The sequence below is a fragment of the Hypomesus transpacificus genome, chromosome 3 (genome assembly GCF_021917145.1).
Source record: "Hypomesus transpacificus isolate Combined female chromosome 3, fHypTra1, whole genome shotgun sequence".
NCBI lineage: Eukaryota > Metazoa > Chordata > Actinopteri > Osmeriformes > Osmeridae > Hypomesus > Hypomesus transpacificus.
The window spans coordinates 7,929,121-7,955,674 of record NC_061062.1 but is presented as its reverse complement, the minus strand read 5'-3'; the positions used below and the strand labels follow the sequence as shown (position 1 = coordinate 7,955,674).

The following is a 26,554-nucleotide window of genomic DNA, read 5'->3' as shown; positions in this document are numbered from 1 at the left end:
ACGTCACATTTTGCCCAACTATGCCCAAACCGGCAGTTCTACCGTGTCACTGTTTTGGCAGCATACGAGACACCAACAGCATATTAGGCCGGTGGTCACTATGTTTTAGCTCATCAGAGTATATGCATGAATAAACTTCACCCACACACACACATGTGGTCAGAACATTAATCAGATACCGAGGTATAGTGAACATGACCCGTTTTGCTCATTCAGATGTGCATAAGCACAAACCTACACAGATTCCTCCCCGGTCCAAAACACGATCTGCGGGAAGGAACGCTTCAGTGAACGACGGCAGCACGATGAACGCGGCCACGTTCATCGTCACGGCTGAACTGGACGCGTTCCGTGCGAGGCGTACCTTTGAGTCGCACGCCCGGCGGTCCACGCCGTGTTGGCAGATGACCGATGGTTTGGGCTGTTCTAGCTGGAACTCCCTGGACACCACGTGGAAGACGTAGGTCTCTCCCCACTCCATCACGCTGGCCAGCTGGGGGACACACGCACGCATTCAGAGTCGCTCACACAAACCTCATATGGGAAATAGGTTTTAAAACGCATTCACTTGACAACACTGGACATGCCAATGAGGCAAGTGTAGACCGCACAGAAATCATTTCCATGTATATCTTTCCCAGACACGGTTTGCTGTTTAAGACTCAAAGCACACACACACGCACACCTATGGCACCGTGGTTGTAAACACACACGAGACAGCTTTGACATAACTAAGACACGACCTCTGGCACAAACACAGGCACGGCAGGAGTACTGTAACCCATCTCAAAAAGACAAATACTCCCAATACATGTTCATTAATATTCATATGTTCTTTTTCGAACACCGTGAACTGAGATTTAATTGTGCTTGTGGAGGCTGGATAGGAGGAAAGTCAAACCTGAATAAGTAATCTGCAGGTACAATGCAGGGGTTGTGATTGAGGAGCTTATTTGAAAGTAGCCTATATTATGGTCTCAGTGTTCCAACAGTAATCTAGAAGTAATGGTGTGTGTCCCCAATTAACCTTTTATTTCACAGAGCCCATTGTTAGCAATCCTGCAGGGAGGATGTGGACCATATGCTTTTCCTTTAAGTGCCACATGGAAATAATGATAGGTAGACTAGTATGCATGAGGTTTAAATGCATCTCTAATGTGATTTGCAAGACAAACAGTATTTTGCCAATTTAAAAGGCTCCAACAGACTCATGCATACAGATTGCAATTGAAACCCATTTTACAAAACCTTTTAGCTTAAATTACGACACGGTGTTAGAGTAGGGAAAGAGCTAATCTGTTCTTGTGAACTTAGTCATGGATTTATGATACCGTGGGAAGCACGCTGCCTGTATTCAATGCTAGGCAGGAGGGAAATGTTCAAATATTCTTGTCCTTTTTAGAAGGTGGAATCTTTCCATGACAATTTTGGAGAATGAACAGAAATTACCGATAACAGGGAATTCTGAACATACAGTATTTTCAATGTCATTTGCAGGCATAAATAATCAATAGTGGTCTGATTAAACAGGCGTTTTACTATCTGAATGAGAATACATTTTTTACATTCCACAAATTACATCCTAAATAAAGCTAAACCAATATTCTAATACGAAAGGAAAAACCTAAGAAAAAAAGAAAAATAACTGAATAAGCTATAGTTGCTAGAAACTAGATATGTAGGCTATTTAATATTTGATCATTTTCAAGTTAAATTGAACGTGAACAATTATATTCAACATGGTAATACATTCCAAACTTAACATAGCATGAGCTCCATTGTAGTGTGTAAGCTTGAAAGCTGTGACTGCTAAGAACTGTCAAATTCAAATTCCTGCAGATCAACTCAAACTGTGTATTTTCTGACTGCATTAAATGTCACTGTTTTATTATTCATTCTATTACACCTCTTTTTAATACATTAATTAATTAATAAAATATATTAAGTAGGTATTGATATTAATATTGACTTAATAACATATGATGGTGGTCTCTTATGCACCTGGCTAAATTGAATGAGTCTTCATTTTGCATTATTAAATGTTTGCCCTCATAGATTAAATATCATATTGTGCATTCCTGCTCCTCTCTTTGTCGAGTGCAAACGTTATAGGGATCTCATGTAACATGTCGGCTTGTTGTTTTCATACTGAGTTGAAGCTAAAGACTCTGTTCTTGTGATCATGAACACACACACACACACACACGTCCTCTCCCATGGGCACACACACACCTGTGGTACGGTGACCCTGCCCGTCAGCGCCCCGGCTTGCATGTCGATGAGCCAGGCGTACTCCAGGGTGTCACTGCCCAGAGGCAGACCCTGGGCTGAGAACAGGGCGTGGGCTCGCATCTGCAGGCCCGACAGACTCAGGTGGCCGTCCCTCAGGACACTGTCCGCAGTGGGCCGCTGAAGTCCAAAAGAGGGAGGGCAGTCAATCATCTTTGTTTCACTCACTGGCACTCGCTCGCTCCAAATCAGACAGATTTATGCGACTAGTCTTTTGGATCTGGATTACAGGTTAAAAAAAAGGCTTAATCTGATTTAAACATTTTATGTGACGGCTAAAAAAAGCGATGCGTGCACATCCAAATTAATCAGTTTCGGTTTACTTCATAATATTCAGCCATGGGCGAGAAAAGAACAATGCTCAATACATTATTGAAAGAAGGGTGTAATTCGCCATGAGGAATGAGATTAGAGATTACTAGGGGCACCACAGTGCTCAGCTCAGGGTTCCGGTAATAACGGCTCCGGCTTTACTACCACTTAGTCATGCACTTCAATGGTTTAGTCATTCGCTTCAGAATCAACAAGCTTGTAAGTATCTCCAAAACAACCAGCTGACTAAGAGAACCTTGCTACATCACATCAATGTTCAAACGCCGTCAGTGTGTCGGACAAAATCATACCAAATATAAAACCTTTGCCATCCGACAAAGGCATAACTGGCTGACAATCTGTCATAAAAAGATGACACGCCAAGATGTCTCATGCCCGCTTGGATGTCTGACCTGGTAGTTGTCGCTGAGGAAGATGTGGGCCGGCGACAGTACCAGCTGAAGCATGGTCTCCTTGTAGCCCTTCTTCATCTCGAAACACAGCCTTTCAAGGAAGCCAGAGGGCCCTTCAGGGCCGTCGCTGCCACAGTGCTGCACAAACACAAACATATCCTCCGATTAGGTCCTCTGAGTGGTAATGATCGGGCATAGCAGATTCCCTAAACTAAATGGCAAAACGGCCACGTTCATAGTCATTTTATATCTTTGAAAATGAGGTTATGAGAGCTTTTTTCCCTTGTATCAAGCCTGCGTACTATAATACAGGTAAATGTCAGCGATCCATCACAGTCATTTTCCACGGGGGCCTTACCATGGGCAGACGGCCGTGCACTTTATAGAGGTTAATGAGGACGGTGATGTCCCAGGGGCGCAGGGCCAGGGGGTGGATGGCAGCAGCCTCTCTCCTGTCACTGTCCTCGATGCCCAGCGGTGACCAGCCCAGGCCGGAGGAAGTGGCGAGGGAGAGCACGGGGCTGGACACTGCCTCCTCAAAGTCGGTGTACATGTCATCCTCCCCAAAGTAGTTCTCCTGGGGACGAGATTCATGGGAGACGGGGCGGATTTCCGAGTCGTCATTCAAACGCCACGCTCGAGGAAAAAAACGAGTCGAGGAAATCTCCCCCGGCAGCCATGACGACAGCCGTGATAAAAGGAAATATTCAAGCTTTTAGCATCCCTTTGTTCCAGCCGTCTCTGTGGTGTCACAAAACCTTTCATTCTCCCAACATTTCGCAAAATCCCCCCCCCCCTCCCCCCTCATCTCTTTTCCAAAAGGACAGTACCTTGATGGAGACTAGAGCCCTCAGCAGGGGTCCATACAGGACGATCTGGGAGTCCGGGGACATCTCCATCTCCACGTGGAGCCGGTCTGGAGGTAGCTCCGAAGGGTCCATGGGCACTCTGCTGTTGGGGGCAGAGGCAGCCGGGTAGGGAGAAGGGGCTGGGTGTGGGGAGGGCGCGTGCTCTGGGGGGCGCAGAACCGACAACATGGACTCCTCGATCTCAGATACTGCAGCAGGAGAGAATGCAGAAACCCAGACAGACGTGTAAAACGAGAGACATATACTTCTGTGTTTAAATATGTACGTGTAAAATATATTTGTTTACATTTATTGCCCTATTACGTCTGTAGTTTAGTGATACTCTTCACCGAAAGCTGCACTTAGCACTACATTACTTCTTGTGATACATGCCAATTTGCCCTTTCTCTGCACATTTGTGGGGTTTGATGTTGCACTTAAGATATGATGTCGTTTTTGCTGCACTGTGCTATGTAATATAACTGTACAGTTTGGATATTATTGTTGGACTGTGCATTAAGCTGCACATGTGTTTTTGGTTACTATCACTAACAGTCAATAACAACAGGTGTGGGTATCACCTTTTTTACCTGATCATTGTCATTGGTCATCAACAGCAGTTGATACACTGATTATCACAGATCAGGACAAATAAACGCAATTGAAATAAGTTGGTGTATTTTAGGTTCATACTAGATAATATGCCCCTGGTTAGAGGTGGTGTGCTTACTTGACTGTTTCAGTTGTTCATCAGCCTTCTGGGGGTAAATGGGATGCCAGGTGTAATCAATGATGAGCAGGAAGTTAGGAACAGACCAACAGTCGATCCATCCAGATCTGGAAAAACGTAAGAAACAAAAACATGTTACACGCACAAAGACGCGTGCATGTCACACGGCCCCACTCCCCCCCCCCAGAACAACTCCCGGTAAAGAGACCCAACTCACTCGGCGTGGGTTATGTTCCTCCAACGTGACTTGTTGACTTTAGGCAGGGGGGCTCCGTGGCTCTCCCCGGGCATGCACACGTCAGGTGGCATCTTGCTGTTCTGGTACTCTTTGGCTAACGTGAGCAGCGGGTACCTGCTGGGGTGGCAGTCTGGCAGGGAGAGACGCAGGTCTGTGTCCTCAGCCTGAGGGCAAGACAAAAATACACACTCGCGCATTGGCAGCCACCCACCGAGTCACACGACAGCAGTGGCTGGCACAGACGGATCACTAGCGCGCGATTCATGAGATGGCAGAGCGTGTGGTGTTGTAGCGGAGCAACACGTACTGCCGATGTTAGGGAACGTGATTAGCAAAGCAATGGATGCTCGGTCATGCAGCAGGAATGATATGACTCACCCTCAGACAGAACCTTGTATGGCAGGTGGTGGGGACAAACTCATTGAAAGGCAACGTGAAATCGATGTTCAGCGTCTCACCACAGGCAGCCAGATATACTGAAAAGGGAAAGCAAGGACACTACCACTTGGTATGGATCCACTATTGATTGTATGTAGAGTAGTGGTTTGGAAAGGGATTGTGCAAATCAGCAATGCTAATCCATTCACCCTGATCTTTCAAAATCAACCCACAGTCTGTGGATGACCTGCAGTTCATTCCAAGTGTTCTGGTATCCAAATGGTTTCAGGCCCCTTCATTTCAACATGTTGCTGTATTGATACTTTAAATCTTATATTAAATATCTTAAAATATAATAAAAGATACATGTTGATTCACAATACGTTCACAGCAAAATGCATCAGTTATTTAGACAAACTCTCTCACCATTCTCCTGCTGTTTGGTGGAACAATCAATCCAGTTGTGTTGGTTGGCTGCCCAGATCATCTCAAACTGATGGAAGAGGATCTTAAATTTCCATGCGTAGGGTACAAAGGAGTAGATGTCTGGAGCACTGTCACTGGCCCAGTCTTGAATCAGGTCTGAGATAAGGATGTCAGACAACACCAATTAGGTCTACATGCATTTGATTAGTCTTTCGGAAGGCCCTGTTGTCTACAAGCTGTGTAATTAAGGACATGACAGCAGCTCACACGTCCATTTAAAAACACATATCTCACACTCACAATATACGAAAAAGTCTTTTGGAACATCAACACCATTTCTTTTTATTTTTTTTATTTTTTTATTATTGTTGTGGAGTACATCCACTAAAATAATTTCGCATTGTTGGGGGCTTTATTGGGACAGATCCCTAAAAACGATCTACCGCCAGTTTTGCGATGGAACTCTTTGAGGCATGTTGAGCTGGCACTGTATAGTGTTGAGCTGCACTCTGCTACACTAAGCCCAGCACTTGAATGATGATGAGGAGGTGGAACAAGTACTTTTGAGAATATTAATTGTGATCTGAGAAATTTAGGTACCAAAGCCCCTGAGGAGAACTGCCATCATCAGATGCACATTGCATATTCATTCTAAATCCAATTAGGAAACGGCATAAAATCACCACCAAAACAGCTCAAACACTGTGACAGCTTAATACAATGTGGGTATAGAACACTATGGTTTCTGTTACCTGAGAAGAAGTTCTTCTGGGCATAGATGAAGTGATAGGTGGCTTTGTACACCTCAATTTCACACTGCCACGACTGAGGCATGTTCCAAACTCGTGGGAAACTGGCTATCACATGGAACTTGGGGGAGGGGGGAGAGAGAGAGTGAAAGAGAGAGTTTATAAGACAGCCTTTAATTAATGCAGGTCGCATTCGAATGTCGTCTGTTAAACAAAATTCAAAGTATAATATTAATTTTTGTATTTTAAGTGTCTGAATTTCAGCTTATAAAGCTGCCTCAGCTGCCACTTACAGCTAGCATCTCAGCCTCCAGCAGGGTCCTGTACTGCATGCTACTGGTGGTGTCTACATGGAGGAGCTGCCCTTTGATGGCGGTACAGTATCCTGGGGAAAGTAGAGGGACAACCCAGCTGCTCAGTAACAAACACAACCTCTGCAAAGCTTTTACTTGATGCGCCATAGAGATGCCTCAAGGTCTGTAAAATATCAAACACGACACTGTTATATTCTTTCTCCTCAGCTATGGTAGGTTGGCAGGTGGGTTGTTCATTCTCCATTACAGTAAAACAGGTGCTTGTGACTGGTGTAAAATGAGGTGTAAAAAGCAGTATGTGACTACACTATTGAGTATATGTGTAGACTTTATTTATTTAAGACTTTAAGGACTTATTTCATTCTCACCCTACAGTCACACTTACCATCCTCTCCAACAGTCATAGGGATGTTGACTTCCAGATAGGATCCTGCGCCGACATTCACGTGGATAGCATTGGTTTCCTACATGCAAGAGATTTAAGGACTGTAGGTATGAGGTGAGAAAGAAGCCTTCCTTATAAAGCCACGTGTATTGATGTACAGTGCCCTCCAAAAGTATTGGAACAGTGAGGCGAATTCCTTTATTTTTGCTGTAGACTGAAAACATTTGGGCTTGACATCAAATAATGAACGTGAGACCAGAGATCAACGTTTCAGCTTTTATTTCCAAGTATTTACATCAGGATCTGATGCACAACTAAGAAAATATCACATTTTGTTTGAATCCACCCATTTGTCATGTGAGCAAAAGTATTGGAACAGATATACTTAAAACATATTTAAGTGAATAAGACTTAATATTTAGTTGCAAATCCTTTGCTTTCAATAACTGCAGCAAGTCTGTGACCCATTGACGTCACCAAACTTTTGCATTCTTCCTTTTTGATGCTTTCCCAGGCTTTCACTGCAGCCTCTTTCAGTTGTTGTTTGTTTTGTGGGGTTCCTCCCTTCAGTCTCCTCTTAAGCAGGTAAAATGCATGCTCTATAGGGTTTAAGTCTGGAGATTGACTTGGCCAGTCTAATACCTTCCATTTCTTGCCCCTGATGAACTCCTTTGTTGTTTTGGCAGTGTGTTTTGGGTCGTTATCTTGCTGCATGATGAAGGCTCTGCCAATCAGTTTGGTTGCATCTTTCCTTAAATTGGCAGACAAAATGTTTCTGTAGACTTCCGAGTTCATTTTGCTGCTGCCATCATGTGTTACATCCTCAATGAAGATTAATGAGCCCGTCCTAGAAGAAGCCATGCAAGCCCAAGCCATGACATTACCTCCACCGTGTTTCACAGATGAGCTTGTGTGTTGGGGATCATGAGCAGTTCCTTTCTTTCTCCAAACTTTAGCCTTTCCATCACTTTGGTAAAAGTTAATCTTTGTCTCATCAGTCCATAAAACTTTGTCCCAGAATTTTTGAGGTTCATCTCTGTACTTTTTGGCAAATTCCAGCCTGGCCTTCCTATTCTTCTTGCTAATGAGTGGTTTGCATCTTCTGGTGTAGCCCTTGTACTTTTGTTCATGAAGTCTTCTGCGAACAGTAGATAGTGATACCTTCACTCCTGCCATCTGGAGGTTGTTGCTGATCTCACTAACAGTTGTTTTAGGGTCTTTCTTTACAGCTCTCACAATGTTTCTGTCATCAACTGCTGATGTTTTCCTTGGTCTACCTGTTCGACGTCTGTTACTTAGTACACCAGTAGTTTTCTTCTTCTTCAGGACATTCCAAATGGTTGTACTGGCTATGGCCAATGTTTCTGCAATGGCTCTGATTGATTTTCCATCTTCTCTAAGACTCACAATTGCTTGTTTTTCACCCAAAGACAGCGCTCCGGTTTTCATGTTGTTTTCACCTCTGAATACAGTCTGCATAGACAAAACCTATCTTACCCAATCTGAACCTGAGTGTAGAGATTCAGTGGTATTTATTGATTGAATAATGTATGTAATAGGACACACCTGGGCAACAAAACACACCTGTCAGTCATATGTTCCAATACTTTTGCTCACGTGACAAATGGGTGGGTTCGAACAAAAAGGTGATATTTTCTAATTTGTGCATCAGATCCTGATGTAAATACCTGGAAATAAAAGCTGAAACGTTGATCTCTGGTTTCACGTTCATCGTTTGATGTCAAGCCCAAATGTTTTCAGTCTACAGCAAAAATAAAGGAATTGGCCTCACTGTTCCAATACTTTTGGAGGGCACTGTATGTAGCTCTATTAATATTATACGTTTCTGCACTGAATTATATTACATTATGAAAAGGAAGGTATATATCTTTGGGGAAAATCTATCTATACAGGCTAAATAATAGACAATAAAAGTTCTAAGAGACAGAAAAAGAATAGAAAATGTTTATGGTGAAAAAGCAGTAAATTCGATACCCTGTTTTTGGTGAATAGTAGGTCAATGGTGGCATCTGCGATAATGTTCATGCGGAGCTCGAAGGCCAAGATTTGTCTGGGTTTGCCAGGCTGCGCAACCTCCGTTTCCTTCATCGTCTGATAGTCTGCTGGAAGGAAAAACTTCCACAGACAATCCCTAGTAAAACACAAGAATGGTCAAAATCCAGTATTATGAGATGGCATATTAGGGATTGTGTATGTAAACGTCTTCAACAAACAATCAAACACTGAAAAATGCACATGTGGTAGAATGTGTGTCTCTTGAGTTTGAGAACACAGACCTTTGCCTATCTGCCCAGGGCCCGTAGTTAAAGTCGGTTCCTTTGCCACAGACGATGTCCAGGCCCCAGCATGGAGGTAGGTCCTGCAGTTTGGTGCCGTCACCACATGGCTCTGTGTCCCCATTTTCCTGCTCCTCTGGGACAAGGCCTGAAAACAGATACAGTTTATTAGTAATACGGTATGCATGTGAAATGTACGCTGTCCCTTCAGTAACACACAGCTATTGGCCTAATAGCAGCAATTTCAGTCAACAAGAAAGGCTGATTACACATATAGGTCAAGTTACATTACAGTTTACAGAAAACCTAAACACCACCACACTGAAAATCAAAAAAATAAAATATATAAATATAAATAAAGATAAGTGTTAAAAAAAGTTTTATAACCATGATCAAGATGAATCTAACCACAACAACTATCGAAAAGTAAGCAAGATCGACACACACAACTGAAAGTGCAAATAATCCCTCAAGTAAATTGCTTTCAAAGCAAACAGAGCATGACTATGAAGAGCTTAGCCTCGCTGCAAGGCTGAACCGGGAGCTTACCCATGTGCTCATAATGTGGTCCTACCTGGTTCATCCTGGTAATAGTAAATGTCCACATCGTTAGACTGCATGACCACAAACCCTTCTCCCATCAGTCTTGGTGGTCTGTGGAGAGAAGAAAAATAAAACGAGAGGTATTTTGGGAAGAGCCCCTCCATGTACAAATATCGACGTACTTTTCTTTTTACAAGCCACAACGAAACAGAGCAAGTCTGACTAACTAGCAGCGTCCCTTTCTTTGGGCTGCTACAGCATTAATGCCCCCTTTTACATCTTACTGTGTTATGGCATGGAACCATGGCATTGTTACTACCCTACAACACAAGTACTTTTATCAAGTACTAAATTATAAAAGTACTTGTGTACTGTGTACCTGTTCTTCTTGATATTAATAGAAGTGTTCCGCAAAGCTCTAATTTGAGACCCCTTCCCTTTTCAATTTTTATGAATGAACTCCCATTATCTGGCAAAACCTCAAATATCCATTTATGTGCAGATGACACAGAAATCTATGTGGCCAACTCAAATACACGACAGATCATTGCTTCTCCTTTGGTTTTCGATTTTGAATTGCACTCACTCGTCGTTCTGCATGCCCAGGTAGCGTGGGCTTGGCACCAGCATGACACGGACGTTCTCCAGGGAGCCCTTGACAATGTGCATGTACTGGTCGAGGTGGCTGGACGGTGGCTTGGTGGTGTAGGTCAGGAACGCATCCTCAAAGTTCATGCACAACGTCTGGGGGAGGTGGTGGTTCCCAAATGCAAGCCGACCCTGGTTGATCACCACAAATATAAACATGATATATGTTTAAAATCCAACAAATTCCAGAGTAATTTTTATTATTATTATATACATTTGTATATACAAATATTTATTATTTTATATTTTCAGACAAAAATAATTCCTCTTATACTAAAGCGCATGTGCCACAGAGCATCCTACTATGGATGGAGGAAATGAGAACTCACAGCGCTGATGTTGACTTTTATGACCGGTATAAGGGATCTCCATGACGATGACGGGTCCGGAGTCTCTGCTTTCATGTTGATACTAAAAAGTCATGCAAACACTCGAGTTCTATGAACATTGTGGAGGAAAAAGCTTATCATATTCAACCCTGGAATGTGAGGCACGGTCGTTTCATGAAATGTGTTATGGAATTAATTAGACATTGGTAGAATGAATAATGAGCAGCTGTTTGACCTGTCCAAGGTCTTGTCTCGCTCGTCCCTTCCCTTTTCCCCGTCCTTTTGGGGAGGTTTGAGGGTGGGTTCCAGTCCAAAGATCTCCTGTAGCCTGGCATAGAGGTCTGTGCGGTTGTAGACGTGAAACTCAAATCCGTTCACCGTCACGTAAAGCCTGGTTTCTGCTTTGGGATCTAATGAGAAGAGAATACCGCATGCAAATATAGCTGAGGTGATCAAGGATCATGACTGTTATACTAGATGTCGACTGATATTCGATTTTGAAAGGCAGATATAATGGTTGTTTGGAGCAGGAAAAAGACCATCGCCAATTAATCAACCACTTCCTAAGTAGATAAAAATAAAATATGTACACACCCACATTTTAAAACATTTGTATTATCCACCAACTCACCATGTTGTTTCTGTTTGGGGTTATACATTTTCCACCAGCGAAAAATAAGGAAGCCGTCTTGTATCCTAGAGAGAACACAAAATAAAGGTAAGGCAACATTTTTGTATGCTAAATATTGGGGCCAAGTATAGTAAATACACTTAAAGCACAGGGCTTTGATGTAGAATAGAAAATTTACATTTGAGAAGGAAGGATGGAGTTACCTGATAGACATGTCTTCATTAATAAAGTACACATCCCTGAACATGACCTTCCCTGACAGAACAGAGAAGGAAAAGGACCCTGTACATAGAAAAAAGTATTTGCATTTTTATTCATCAATATACCAGTGTAGACAGATGTTCATCATATCTTAACAGATGGTGCCACTTCTGAGCAAATGCAAGGTAGAAGCTAAAGGTACCTCAACAAAATGTTACGTTCATTGTAATACATGCGTCACAAGTAACAACAAAGAAACAACCTATTTCTAAGGGATAAGCACAGGCACAGAGACATGGATAGGCTGATACCATGCAAGTTTTGGTTGGCTGCACTGGAGCTTTTGCAACTACCTTGGTTAATTGTACCTTGAAGTATAAAATGCCTGGGCAATATATACTGTGTGATGATGGAAAAACGTCTTTCATTTCATTTTATGCTCTTTCGTTGATTGCATGTGCTCCCAAAATATAATCTGTGCGACCTCAATAATAATCCATCTACATGGTAGGTGCAGCAAGCCTCCTTCAATAGGTTATCACGACAACCCACAGTCGTGAAAGGTGTTTGTAATCTGAGGTGTCATCAACATTTTTCGAATATTTCACAACGCATTGTGAAATATAAAACCAAAAAGGTTTTTCCGATTAGGACTAAAAACAGGATTTAATATTTTGATTAAGATTAAGGAAATGGACTAGTATGTTAATCAAGCACGCATTGTCCACTAGATTAAAAGCGTTACTTTTTGGTTAACGACAAATCCGACAGTATAGCCCTATAGTCCACATTTGTCTCAAGATTTTAGCAAACAATCTAATGCCCATCTAGAGCTTCATGTAGCACCTAAATGCAGTATGAAGCTTTAGCTGGAGACTTCTGCCAGTTTCAAAATGTTGCATCAGTGTAACATGGCATAGAGTACCAGTTTAACACAGCGAGGAAACTTCCCCAGTGCATCGCAATAAAAAAGGATCTGAGACTGCCCAAGCACATCAAGTGGGGCTCAAGCCACCTGAAACCATGTTGTCTTACAGAGGAAGAGTTGTCAAACTGAATTAAATGTTAGACATGTCATCATCCAGGCAACAACGTTAGGTCCTTTAGCACCCAATAATGTAGTAATTTCTTTAAAATTTGAAAACGCCTGAATGTAAGCAAACTTGCACTTAACCAATAATGTAATAAAATGCCTTGACTAATATTTCAATAACATTTTTGCTGATAATGTAATAACTTATTGGTAATTATTGACGATATCAGTAAGGACATTGTATTAAGTTAAGTGCAAGGTTTATTGCATTTTCTGAAAATGATTACATTATTGGGTGCTACAGGTCCTATTCAAACACAGTTCAATGGACCCCACTTACCGATGTGTATGTATCCTTCCTTATACAGTCTGTTGATGATGAGCGTTAAGATGAGGCCAATGTTGCGAGAGTTGTAATAGGTTAAATATATGATCCATCCACAGGACAGAATGGTGGCTAGAAGATAAAGACAGAACATAATCCAATATATTTTTTGAACAGCAGGAAATAATGTTTTAGTGATTCAATAGCGCTATCTTAAGACTAACAAATGTACATGTTTCTCAGCAACAACTAATAACACTTTCTCTAATTAAGGTTATAGGTGTACGTGACCCTACACCCACCATTATGATGATAAACTGGACATGGCCTAACACATTTAATCAGCCTTCATTAGTCAACTCTATAGTGTGAAATATGGAGTTACTACTCAACTACGCAAAAACACATATGAACACTCGGAATTGAATTTGGAATATGTATGTAAACAAATTATGCTTTTAAATGTTACAAATATGTTCACGTCAACATGTCAAGTTACAAGCTTGCTTCTTTTAATTATAAGCAGTGCACAATTATACTATGAGTTTGCAGATTGTTTATTTCAACTTTACGGCTTTTCAAATGTTCTCTTTCAAGCTTTCAGAGTTTTGTCACTATTCTCACCTCAGATGTGCCTCCACTCAGAAAAAACAACACTTTCTGGTGAGACGTTACAGAAGATCTCAAACAATACCCTTTTCTATGAAACATTGAACAGAAGACACTTACCCACAAGGAGCCACACAAAATTGGAATCATGCTTGGTGAGGAAGTCATCCAAGTCATCGACACTGGGAAAGGTGCTCTCATTGGCTTTTTGTCCTTCCATTGCTACAGTGGCTCAGTCTGACACCCAAAACTGGAGAGAAAAAAAACACGAGTTTAGTAGATTCATGATACACAACCAATAGGCTGGCCAGTGACCACATTTGACAGGCCCAACAGAACTTACAGGTAGGCCTATGCGTTGCTTAATTAAGCAAGTAAATTGAATGCATGAATGACGGATCAAAACAAGGAGAAAAAAATCGGACATTGATCATATCAGGGAATGCACAACCTGAAAAGCAAAATTAGTCAATAGGAATAAATAAACACCCAACTCTGTTGTCATTAATAGACATTTTAATTGTTGATCATGTCCTTTGTAACATCAGTTTTGTTGTGTGTTGTGGCCTTGTCAGTTATGCTAATTAGTGTTAAAAGCAATGACACTAATGTTATCCTGCGTACTTATTATTACTGTTTGGTGAAAGCAAAAATCCTGCATAGGATACTTCTACTAGTGTGTTTGTTGAAAGGAAAAACACAATTTATTCCCTTACTGTGAAAAACCCCATCTTTGATCTTTTATACTTTTCATGCTATAAAATGAATGGTGGTCAATGGAAGATAGGTCTACTCTTCATCCACCTATCTAGAAAGCTACAAACATTGTGTGCGGTGACTTCTGACAACTCTTCTGGTTTTTATGGTAAGGTAGCTCAAAGTTCTCAAAGATATCAATAGGACTTGTGTACCTCCCTACTGCACACTATATTTTTAAGCTATTGACTCTGTTCAAATGTCAAAATGTTCAGGTGGACCAGTTGTTTACAGATGGAAAAACCTCAATCTTTATATTTGTATGCTTTTCATGTTATCAATCTATGAAAGTCATCACACAATGCCAGTCAAGGACAGATGTACTTCCCTACTGCATGCTCAAATTGATTAACTTTTTTCCCAAACCTTCATCACTATTCAGGCTAACGGCTTTCAGCGAACATTTTGTTCAGATAAAGTAAACAACCTAGTGATTTTTCAGTGTCACCACCGTTATACATTTCAGTCTTCCGTCATTTCAGCTCTCCCCAACAGCATATCACTTGCTTAGCCTACACTGTCTTAGCTTAGATTAGTTGAAAATGTAGTTCTGAGCCAAAAGATTTGACGTGTAGGCTAATCCATGCAATAATAAACTTGCCTACCTGTGTATATGCTACTTGACATAATTCATGTGCATCCAAGATGGATATACAAAAGCCACTACGCAAAAGTAGTTCCTAAGTATGCACACGTGCCAGCAAGCCTAGTCATGAACAAGAATGCTTGGCAGCCCTGCTTACAGTTTAATTAGGGCCAGTACGGCAAATCGAACAAAAAGATTGTCAACAGGAGCTTGGCTAACAGGAGCTTTATTGAGAAACGTGTGAATATCTGATGAGGAACTGTGTCAATATGTGTGTGTACACTAGCAAGTTTCAGAAGTGTTCAATACACAAAAATATATGAGCAAGCCTCAATACACAATGGGTGTAGAAATACAGGGATGTAGCCTACAGCCTACTAGCCTTCAAGACAGGCTACAAGATCCGCTTTGGGTTAATTAACTGACAGTGTTTTAAGAAACAAGTTCGTCTCAGTCAATTTAAAACATTTGTAACTTTAACATGCTTGTTTCACGAGTGCCTCTGTTCACTTTTACCATATCTGTTGTATATTTGGGGGTTAGGCCTATTTTTATGAATCTTTGTGTTCCGTGTACTGTCTAATAGAAAGTATAAATCCCAAGCATAGATTGAATGCTATGCTATTCCTGACAGACTTGTTTGAGATGATGGTAGCAGAAACCTGCAAAACCAGATATGACGGGAATACAGGGCGAAACACAGTTCTCTGACATGTGTTTTAGGATAGTGGGTGGAATAAAAATGAAGACATCCCAAAGCAACCGAAAAGCACTCTCGTGATGACCAACAACGATTTTATGTCAAAACAACTGATCTTGTCAAAGCAACTGTAGGCCTAATACTACTGTAGTTGGTGTGACTTTGAGCTTCAAGTATCCTTAACATCTCCCACACAAAGTCACTCAGGTGCTTTAACTTGCTGATATATTTTCTACTGGAATATGACTGCAGGTCTGGCAGTAAATGGCAACTGTCTTTATCAGAATCTCCCTTGGCATAGAATGATAAACCGCCTACAATGAAGTGTGGCCATTGTAACACCACCACCACCAACTATGTTGATAAGCATTGTACAAACAACTTCAAAGAATGATTATGTTAAACGACAACTAGTTATTTTACCCAAGACACCCAAATAGCCTCCATTCGTGTCGGAGTGGTTTCTTCTAGTCTGACAAAACACGTTAATGTGCTTGGGAGGGACTGTACTTCTAGTACTACTAGGCATTAGCTTAGCTAGTTCTACATTGGTACATCTACTAGAAGTAATGGCACGAATGGTCAAACGCTAACTAAACATAATACTAGCCATCAACTATATATTTATAGTAAGTCATCTCGCTACAGTCCCAATACCAAAAGTATAATGTTAGCTTGTTATTGAGTTGCTAAATAACAGTCTGCAGCTCTGCTAAGAGCTAACTGCTATAGCTAGCACACTACTACTTAAGTAGGGCTAGCTCAGTAATTTTACCTTGGGAACAACTGACGATAATCTTGGAGTTGGCAAGTAACTAAAAAATGTACACTAGCTAGTAGTAATCAGATTGCTTTCAATAATAGTTATAGCTGTGGAGTACATACTGTTGAGATGCAGCTCGGGCATCTTTCAGTCTGCAGGCAGTGCAACCCGTCCCAGCATTTGACTGACTGTCAGTGTCATCCTGACGACGTACATCAATAAGAATCACAAAATATCTAGGCTAGTCTACAGTATAAAAGGAAAACTAGGAAGCTATTGACTCATGAAAAAAGATATACAGATACAGCTCTGGCAAAGCAGTTAAGGACGATTTATAGCAGACGACCTATAGAAGACGATATATCTGTACAGTAGCTAACTAGCTTACACTACTAGCATAAACCGAGGCCGAACCCAGCGACTTCTGATCTCTACTATGGAAGTAAAAGCATAAGTAATGACAACCAATACACACCTTTTCACACTATCTGTATCATCAGGTTTCATTTTGCTCAAATCCCACAGTAGTTGTTATCCTTTTGTTCTTTCATACATCGGCCTTGCAATCTAGCCCTACCTATATTGTCAACTACTGCTCCTCTCCGCAATATTTACATAGCTGCTGGTTGGATGGTTGACATCTCCTCCTATCGCAGGCCGCAGCGCTCAAAAATTAACCAATCGGGTAATTCTGTGTCAAAACAGGCGGAATTCTGAAAAGTAGTTGCAGCATCGTCTCAGATTTTGTTCAAAGTTTGTCTAAAGAATGTTTGGTTCTCAAACATAGGCCTGTAAAATATTTTACAATTCCAGTGTTTTATTATTTGATTTGATTTGTTTTGCCAATGTTTACACTTCCTCTGTGTAAAAACATCCTCTGAACCTTTATTTCAATATTCCCAAACAGTTATATTTGTGCACCGATATGGAGTCAAGCATAATGTTTTATTCAAACACAATATGTTATATCATTATTATTTTGTGCCTTGCATCCTAGTATTTTTTGGCATAGGCCCTACTGCATTTGACATTATACTGGGACATACTAAGGGTGCTTCCCGATACCCATACAAACATACTATTTAGAATGCCTGAAACAGATTTAGCATGTCCCATGTCTGGTCTCGTGGACTAATAAATCGAGTTTATATGCCGTTGAGTAGACCACAAAATCGGACTATTTGATTAGATTGATTGTAGAAAGAATGCAACAAGTGTTTTTCTGTTATATTAGCAAAAGATTGCTACTCTGAGTATACAAAATATATATTTAACCATTATTCCTTTTTCTCTCAAATTCATATAGGCATTGATACCTTCAATGGAAATAGAGGTGTTATATAACTTTTGAGTGAAGTATAATGTAGATTTTTCTTTTGACTTCAAACACTTCCAGCACTTTATAGCATACTTTATAATCAGACACCCAAACTTGATTTAGCTGTTAAGTTGTGTTGGTCAATGCACATGTACTATTTGGCACAAAGAAATCTACTTTTTGTTTAAATCATTGGCTTTATGAATATCCTTTATGACAACATATTTCATTTGACAATGACAGCAAGACAAGAGAGGGCATATTACATGATGCCTATCCATCAAATAAGTTACATTATTATTCAATTATATTTACATACCAAAACAATAGCATTCAGTACATAGTCATGCTCAAACTCAAGACTACAGTCAGTCCAGTTTGTCCTTGAACATATTCTCAGTCAAGGGCTAATGCCTGACACCCTCAACATTACATCAATATTTGCATCCCCCTTTGATGGAGAGACACACTGATGAGACCCGTTTTTGGTTTGGTTAATTAAGTTACCACTAGCAAATTATTATTAAGTACAGGAAGATGGCCATTAACTACTTGTACACGGATGCGAACATCCTGTAAAATATTCCAACTATTGACTCAATCACAATATTATTTTTGTATTTGTTTTCTCAAAGACCAGTACAGCACAGTCATAAAATATACACATATTACATAAGAAAGACACACACATAAGACACTCGTGCTTTGAAAAATGATTTCAAATACAATTTGTAAAGTGACACATCAAACCCACAACAGTGCATCTTAACAACCTTTCTGTAAGCTGAATGCTGTATGAAAGGCTTTTCAAAACTATAATTAAATAAGGCAAACTGTTCTGACAGTTTGTCGGTTTTAATGTCTTTAAAGCCTATTTGAAATCGCTAATCAACTACAGTCCCTACGTGACCTGCAGCATAACCAAAACATTTGTTCATATAAAGTAAAACAACGGCTACTGTCAGCTCTATTCAAGTTCTACTTCATTCTCAATACCAAACTCCTTAAAAGGTTTAACTGCAAGCAATCAAATTTGACAATATTGTGTCTGTCAAAGTATTAGATGTGTTTGATTAAATCCCTTGTCGAGCACATACACTGGAGAAGCATTGGGAAGGTATGAACCATTTTGATCATTTTGTAACAACGGATTTGGAAGCGGTCAACAACCCAACAATTGTCCCAAATTTTGATGCATCTCTGCAAGGAAGACACTTAAGTACATTACGTTCAAAAGCTCATGAGTGCGTCCCGCTCTTGAACGCTGGTGTAGAAAGGTTTTCCAAAAACAAAAGAGTGCAGTCCTGCCCTCAACTTCTCAGCAAAGGCCATGATGATATTTAGGTCGCCCTCTACCATTAGGTTCAGATCTGTCTTCAAGTTGCGCAAGGAGCGGAACGGCTTCTTTCCCTTTTGCCTGTGAGAACAAACGGTGTCATGGTTAACAACTAAACATACACTATATGGGCAAAAGTATATGTACACCTACTCAGTTTTCAGTTATAAATGCCTCACTTTTGTGGCAAGGCTTTCCAATAGATGGTAGAATATTGGTGCAAGGATTTCCTTTCATTCAGCCCCAAGAGCATTAGTGATATTGGGCACTGCAGAAGTAAAAAAGGTTAGTCTCTATAAACGGTATGACTTCAGTCTCTGTTCCGCAGTTTATATGTAAGATATTTATGGGCAAAAAAAATTGAGGTCAGGGTTTTGGGGTTGAGGTCAGGGTTTTGTGCAAGCTGTCAGATGTTTCCACACCAAACTCCAACACATGAGTTCTGTATCAACACCTCACAAGAATCAGCTTTATTCGCCAAGTAAGTTTGCACAAACAAGCATGTATTATTTAGCATTCAAATGTATTTTGGTGGAAGAGGGTTAGACACAAAACAGTTCCCACTGCTCATTCGTATGTAGACTTCTTGCATTTGTCAAATCCAGATTATTCTTTCAAACTGCTAGATGGTGCATGATTATCACGACAGAGAATGCTTTTCCTCTGCTTTGCAGTCCAATGGGCAATCCATACATCCTTCCAGTCAATGCTTGGCGTTGTGCATGGAATAGAACATGGAACATGGAATAAAACATGGAAACCCATTCCATAAAGCTCCAGAGATTTCTTGCTTTGTGTTCAGCTTAGTGATTCAGCACTAACTTGAAGAGGCGTCCCAATACCTTTGGCCATGCAGCATATATGTCTTAAAAGAACTCCCTACTTTCATCATTCATACATCTAAGCAATCAATGTATCGAAATACATTTCGACATCACCTTGCCATCAACACAGTACATGAACATATCGTATCGTTGTATTTTTAAACGGAGCGAGCTGAGCTCATCTTGAGAGGTGCAGTGGCGGGGTCGGTACTCACGTCTCGTCCTCGATGTATTTGAGCAGAGTGAGCGCCTTCCTGTGGAGCAGGAGCAAGAACTGGGCCAAGTATGTGCTCCGCAGGGAGAGGCCGGGCTTCAGCATGAACACCTGGGGAACAGGAGACTGGTTAGCTTGGAGAGCTCACACATGCTGGATCATATTGTTTGGGGGGGTGAATAACACAAAGTATAAACTTTTGACTACATTTAGGCCTTACGTTCTTACCTCATCTATAAAAGACTTAACAAGGGTGTCTTTGTGCATGACATCCTGAAAGATGTTTCTAGAAGGGAGAATATCACAGTGTAAGTGACTGATTACATTGACATAGTTACATTTATATACAGGGTTTCCCGCAGCACTTTGCAGCTTAAAAAAATAAAATAGTAGCAATATCCGCCATGTTACTGTGTCCCGTTTTCTCCCTTCATTCCAAAACGTGACCAATGCCAGTCTCCCTTCTCTGCAGAACGGCTTAGTCTACTGCCCCTAGTTTATGTATCCAGTGAACTGCCTACGATAGCTGCTCAGAGTAGAAGAAGAGCATACAGATCCGGGGTGAAGGTCTCAGCAGTGTGGATGAAGGCCTCGGGCGTGATCTCCTCCTCGCTGACGGCACGCCAGAGGGCACTGAGCTCAGAGCGGATGTAGCGCCGCTGGTTGTACGTGTGCTCGTGGCATGGGGGCATCTGCTTCACGGTGTTGATGTCCACGTCGATGTGCGTTGTCGGGTAGGGAGAGTACAGCACTTGGCGGAAGGGGAGAACAAAGCTGCCAGTGGAATCCTGGGGATTGGAGTGAACAGGGAGGGAACCACCGTCATACATGAGCAGCTTGTTATGACAATACCTTATTCAGCTCATCACCCTGTGGCATAGAGACATTAAATGTAAATCCTTTTTTGCACGATATTTGTTAGTAATACAAAAACATGTACCGGTGTGTCTAATATTATATAGTCTATACACTGAACACACAAAACACTTTATTTTACACAAAGATATGAGAGAGATAAAGAGCACTTTAAACATTATCAAACCATTTCAAGCAATATCACAACAACACAAAATGTCCATCTAATCCTAGATTCTATGTACCAGCAGGATTAGCCACAAGTAACTCTAGATTGGCCTTGGCTGTCCTACCTGTGCTAAAGTCCTTGTTGTCACCAATATCTAATCTACACAATACCTATCTGACCCCATGAATATGGGGACAAATAGCGTGTTTATCCATTGACGGTGTTTGATCTTTTAATTCCCCAAATGAGAGGGATCTAAAGGCACTCTTGTTTGTATCCTACAAAGAAAACTGAACAAAGGAATATTTAGTTTCATATTCATTAACTATTGTAGGCTAAATAATCCATGTGGATGACTGTGGGTACCTTGAGGAGGCCCTGGACAAACAGCCCAGTGTCATATTTGAAAGATGAGTCAGCTTTGCACAGACGGGAGCACTTCCTCTCAGAAGGGGTGAGGAAGAGACACAGGGTACGCACAATCTAGTGCGCAGAAAACAAGAATGTGTTAAGGCGTTTTTAGACAGAACATGCACTGCACTTGTCGCTTGGTTCAGCGCACATCTGACTAGTGTTTGGGGAAGTTGTGGCAGACAGCACAAAAATAGCAGGGCTATGTCACTACATGTACTAACTAGGCAATCTTGTTGTTGCCGCTGCAAATATTCTCAATTAAGAAGCTTTAATAGGTGTGTAGAGCTATTGAGAGACACTCAATGTTTAGGCTACACTACACATTAGGGATGCCACAATTTGTCATTATCATACTGAACCGTCCTGACATTCACGGTTCAATAGGCACTTGTGAATTACGTTTATTTGCGTTTAAATAATTCTGTGCGTTTTATTTCTCTCTGCCCGTAAATCTACAAGATGAGAAGAGAAAATGTCTCCCCCGCGAGTCACTATGTACTTAAGATAGATTTTTTTTTTGTGTGTGCTTTTAAGTAAAATAAAAAAAGAGTATTGCAATAAACAAAAATCTGATTGCCAAGCCAGTAGAACCAAACCCAACCAAAATCCGTGGTTAAAAACCAAGGTATTTACTGAACTGTGGGCAGACTGCATTGTTGCATCCCTACTACACATACTGCCTACCTAAATGCTACATGACTGTTAGAATAAACCTACTTGGTTCAAACGTAAGGTTTTCCTCCTGAAGTCTCAGTACAAACATAAACTTGTGTCATACAATGCAGGGCCTTCAAACACAAACAACACCAGATTTTCCTCCCATTTGCCTTTGGGCCTAATTTCTATTGTTTATGCGGGTATTCGTCACAGCATGCAGCGTCCAAGAATCCTTTAGGCGCAACTCACAGTGAAAGAAATGATGATGAAATCTTGCATCACAAATTACATTGTGTTTATGCCAGTACCTTGTTCACTTTGTCCGGGTTGCTTCCAACCACCATTGAGCAGCCACAGGTTTGGAGGTGAGAGCTAATGGCTCTGAAACCAACAAGCACACACAAACTCAGTTTGCAACAGATAACAGTCCAAGTCACCATATGTCACAATTTGGGATTTAATATAAATCAAGCAATTCAGCAACAGCAAAAAGTAATCTACCAGAGCCGGATGCTGAGCTACTTTGTGAGAAGTAGCTTTCATGTCATGACATGTCACTGCCAATGAGAGGTTGCAGACTACAACGCATTTCATAATTGGTCTGGTGGTGCCAGGCTAACCAGAAAGCTTACTTGTGCAGGAAATCCTCATGGCAGCTGTCCCCAATGTCATCATCATTTAGGACAGTGTCCTTAATCTAACATAACAAGAAGAAAAAGTCATGTCTGGAATTTCTCAACAGAAAAGTCTGGGCCGACACTTCTATCGACTGACAAGAAAACCTAGTGTACAACAGTTTGACTGACAGTTAATTAAATATCTTGTGGTGAGTCCAAGGACTCATTCAAGACAAAACAACAGCAGTTCATATCAAGAGGAAAAGTGTCCTGCAAAGAATGACATGAGGTTTGCAGAGCATGCTTACATCTATGTCCTCAGTAACGCTGTGTGTCTTCATTGAAGACAGCAGCTCCATAATGGGGACAATCTCTGATGACAGCACTGAGATGATGTTGTAGCCCTATACGGCAAAGACATTTCACACACACAACAGTAATTTTGGTTGTATTCACTGTACATAGCCTTTATTCACTTAGATGTAACTAAAGTAACTTTGAGTAATATCATAATTCATCATAATAAACTGATGCACAATTTGTAATAGTGGTGTTATCTAACTAGAAGGATTCTAACTAGAAGGATTCTAGTTAGATAACAACACTATTACCTTAAAATTACAGATTTTCTTTTAATCCGTATACTGAACTAGTCCTTGGTTAGACGGTACACTGGCATGGCCAGTTCTGTATAAATAATTGTGGCTGGACTCATCAGGTTTACTTCCTGTCTCCTGAAAAAGGACTCTAGAATTTTGTCAATAATGTATTATCTTTACATGTATTCACTTGTCAAACACTGATTAACCTACCAACAACATAGTTCCCAGGATTATAGTTCCAAATGATAAAATAAGATAAACTTTCAAAGATCTTCACTAGACTCTGATATATACTAGTGCTCCTTAATACACTCTTGGCCAAGTGTAACATACACTTTGGAAAACTTCAGATCCTAGTACATCCACTGCTGGTCAATAGATTTTATTCTAGGTATAGTTTCAGCACACTGAGATTTCGGCCCAACTGGACAAACCCGTCAGAAATGAATTCTTTAAGGCATCTACCTTTTGCATCCAGATGCGTCCCTTCCGGATGATGTGTTTGAGCCTCTCCACACACACGGTGTGTAGAGGCAGGTAGAAGCCCAATTCTGTTTGTGGCAAGATGATTGACAAGGCACACGTGTTCTTGTCACCTTTCAGTTCACCATCGAAAATAAGTGACACGATGATGACGCCTTTCTCTGCCAGCACAAAGAACTTGACGTCAACGGCCCCGCACTCCGCGCTGCGTAGGATCTCCCCGTTCAGCGTGTGATTGGCTAAGAAGGTCACCTCGCCATCGCTTAAGAACAGCGATTGCTCACATCTGGGTACCCAAATGTGACGGACGCGTGGGCCGAGGATGTTGTCCCAGTAGGCAAATGTGGCAGCAAGGAGAGGGCATTCCCCCTCTACGGTTACGTCTGTCTTGGCCACAGCTGGTGACTGGGGTGGGCAGCCAGAAGACATGACTGCTTGGCAGAGGAGCCAAAGGGAAAACTTCACAAGTGGAATGTCAAAGTGAATGTAGTATTTCCAGATGTATGGTGTTCTTCAACCTGTATTGGAGCTGGCAGAGAGCACATTGTCAGATATCATTTTTGCCAATGGGCCAAACTGTTTCCATAATGTGGATACATTCGACCTCATAACAAGTAACTAAACCCTTTTAAACATGGGTACATGTAACAGTGACTCTCAAAATAAAAATATTAGCTATATAACTACCTAACGCTAGCTGGCCAAATACTGATATGCTGGGTATGTTTGAACACTGAATTAGTCTAGCAATGGTGGCAAACACTTGAAAAAATTGTCGATAACATTTCTTCAAGGAACTATTACTATTAAGCTTTTGTTTTGATGAGCCAATCTACTGACTGTCTTTACAAGTTAGCAAGATAATGCTAGCCCTTCTAGAAAGTTGCATTTCAACGTAGACGGCTAAAACAATAGTTATTTTTGACTACACATGTACATATATACACATTGAAAGCAAGAGTGAGAGTGACTTACAGAAATATTGTCATATTTGTTCGTCTTTTGTTAAGACGGTGAATCTTGAAGCGCTAGCTAGCTCTAGCATTTCTTCCAAAGCACCACCTTCATTTCCTGATTAGGCATTACGTCACCGTCGTGTTCCGAGGTTTAAACGAGTGCCCTCTAGTGTACGTCTACATTTGGAGGATGATGTCATTATTCTCCAAAATATAAAAAACTGTGTTGATGGGAACTGATTCCCAAATCAGCCTTAAGTACCCGTGCACTCAGATTGCAGTGCACTCAGATTTGGAGTTCGAAGCAAGTTTGAAACATAATTGTCCCTTTTCTGGTGTTCAAATGTTGATGCTATCACATCTAGTCTCTTGTCTAAAGACGAAACATGACTCACCCTGTTTTTGACTGTTGTTAATATGGATCATGACAAGTTATGAGCTAGGTCAACTGGCACAAACAGGATCTAGAAAAGGCCCAAACATGCCCTCCCCATCTGCCTTTTCCATCTGAAGAAAATACTAAACTGACCATGGAGTTGTGGCTAAATTCATCCCGCTGTTCTTTCTAACATGACCCGTTGTTTGTTCCTTTCTCCTTATAAAAAAGGCCATAATACACCCATCACATGCACCAGATGGAGTACCTCAAACTGCTGTACCTTGGAATACTAGAATCCTTGTTAATCTAGACAGACAGAGGGCATATGGTGAGCATCACAAATCACATCCTTTCCTTCAAGTGATGATGGTCAATTTTGCCTTGGTTCCTCAAGAGGGCTCAACTGAATAATTTCTAAGAGATGGAAACCATGTTTAGGCCTACTGGTCTCAACAATAACCAAAAACCTTCTGCATGATTTCAAATGGGGCACAAGTCGATAAAAAAGAACAACATTGGCTGGTGTGTTTCCTTTAAACTTCAGCAAATCTAGGGTTAATGTTAAAATAATAGATCATATTGTGCTACTTTTTATTTCTGCCTGTAATCGTGTTTGGCTCCAGGGTCGTCTTTCATTACCTTTAATTAGCACTCTAGACACCCTAAGTGCTAAGATAACATCTTCATCTGCTAAAGGGCAAGCCTTGTGTCTAATTTCTTTGACTGTTGTATGGCAAGCAAGCTTTACTAAATAGAAGAGGAGGGGCAGTATTCTTGTTTGTGTATAAAAAGTAGAGCATTGATCATTGCCAGGTTTCCATTCCCAAAATGTTGTCTTCAGTACTTGCATGGAAAAATGTGCAGATGAACAAAGGTGTCTGTGTTTTGGCTAATCTAAAAATCATAAACAAGCAGCAAATTATTTTTTGTCACATCGAAATACATTACTGTTTACTCATACTCCTACTGTTAATCTAACCTTAGTTTATCTTTTCCTCACCCTTAATTAAATATCTGCAGAAAAGGATGTCTCAGGAAGTCATGACTCATTAATTAATGATTCATAGTCATTCATATCACTCTGAGACTAACTGCAGTGCAGCAACATAGAATGTAATTCATTATCATCACTATGTTAATTCTATCTTCATCTCCATCTCTCTCACCCTTTGTCCTTAAGAATTAAATATACATTTCCAGTATTTAAGAAACTTGCACTGTGACGTT

The 26,554-nt window shown here is 40.9% G+C and overlaps 2 protein-coding genes across 15 annotated transcripts in view; both read right to left on the bottom strand.

Annotated features, from left to right (window-relative positions):
- Positions 1-17,112, bottom strand: part of kiaa1109 (KIAA1109 ortholog) — a 53,371-nt gene extending 36,259 nt beyond the window's left edge. For 12 of the 13 annotated variants that reach the window (XM_047018457.1, XM_047018462.1, XM_047018461.1 and 9 more), the window contains exons 1-23: positions 16,979-17,112; positions 13,819-13,948; positions 13,105-13,221; positions 11,734-11,812; positions 11,531-11,595; positions 11,135-11,309; positions 10,900-10,981; positions 10,509-10,702; positions 9,954-10,033; positions 9,380-9,527; positions 9,078-9,234; positions 7,083-7,161; positions 6,677-6,768; positions 6,387-6,504; positions 5,635-5,790; positions 5,209-5,306; positions 4,810-4,994; positions 4,593-4,699; positions 3,845-4,071; positions 3,373-3,591; positions 3,015-3,152; positions 2,233-2,409; positions 365-493 (exon numbers count right to left, since the gene is read on the bottom strand). In XM_047018457.1, coding sequence (XP_046874413.1) covers positions 365-493; positions 2,233-2,409; positions 3,015-3,152; positions 3,373-3,591; positions 3,845-4,071; positions 4,593-4,699; positions 4,810-4,994; positions 5,209-5,306; positions 5,635-5,790; positions 6,387-6,504; positions 6,677-6,768; positions 7,083-7,161; positions 9,078-9,234; positions 9,380-9,527; positions 9,954-10,033; positions 10,509-10,702; positions 10,900-10,981; positions 11,135-11,309; positions 11,531-11,595; positions 11,734-11,812; positions 13,105-13,221; positions 13,819-13,918 — 2,922 coding nt within the window. In that variant the 5' untranslated portion in view covers positions 13,919-13,948; positions 16,979-17,112. Of the gene's footprint in view, positions 1-364; positions 494-2,232; positions 2,410-3,014; positions 3,153-3,372; positions 3,592-3,844; positions 4,072-4,592; positions 4,700-4,809; positions 4,995-5,208; positions 5,307-5,634; positions 5,791-6,386; positions 6,505-6,676; positions 6,769-7,082; positions 7,162-9,077; positions 9,235-9,379; positions 9,528-9,953; positions 10,034-10,508; positions 10,703-10,899; positions 10,982-11,134; positions 11,310-11,530; positions 11,596-11,733; positions 11,813-13,104; positions 13,222-13,818; positions 13,949-16,625; positions 16,709-16,978 lie in introns of those variants that run through there. The other variant, XM_047018458.1, reaches the window with a different exon arrangement.
- Positions 17,113-18,004: 892 nt separating this feature from the next.
- On the bottom strand, positions 18,005-25,096 carry c9orf72 (C9orf72-SMCR8 complex subunit). 2 transcript variants are annotated; one of them, XM_047017412.1, is made up of 10 exons: positions 24,968-25,096; positions 23,975-24,521; positions 23,216-23,311; positions 22,923-22,987; positions 22,599-22,671; positions 21,586-21,702; positions 20,748-20,983; positions 20,424-20,481; positions 20,197-20,306; positions 18,005-19,238 (listed from the first exon to the last, which is right to left on the bottom strand). In XM_047017412.1, exons 2-10 carry the CDS (start codon positions 24,419-24,421, stop codon positions 19,052-19,054), a joined length of 1,389 nt encoding a protein of 462 aa, XP_046873368.1. In that variant the 5' UTR covers positions 24,422-24,521; positions 24,968-25,096; the 3' UTR covers positions 18,005-19,051. The 2 variants fall into 2 exon arrangements, with proteins under 2 accessions (XP_046873368.1, XP_046873377.1); XM_047017421.1 differs by having other exon boundaries at positions 23,975-24,510.
- Positions 25,097-26,554: the final 1,458 nt, after the last annotated feature.

What these genes read in the sequence shown, in the direction of transcription:
- c9orf72 (XM_047017412.1), bottom strand. Translation starts at nt 24,421, where the DNA reads ATGTCTTCTGGCTGCCCACCCCAGTCACCAGCTGTGGCCAAGACAGAC. An exon ending in ACCCGGACAAAGTGAACAAG is followed by an intron (nt 21,703 to 22,598) that starts GTACTGGCATAA and finishes TCTGCGCACTAG; the next exon opens with ATTGTGCGTACCCTGTGTCT. An exon ending in TTAAGTCTTTTATAGATGAG is followed by an intron (nt 20,307 to 20,423) that starts GTAAGAACGTAA and finishes CCTGTTCCCCAG; the next exon opens with GTGTTCATGCTGAAGCCCGG.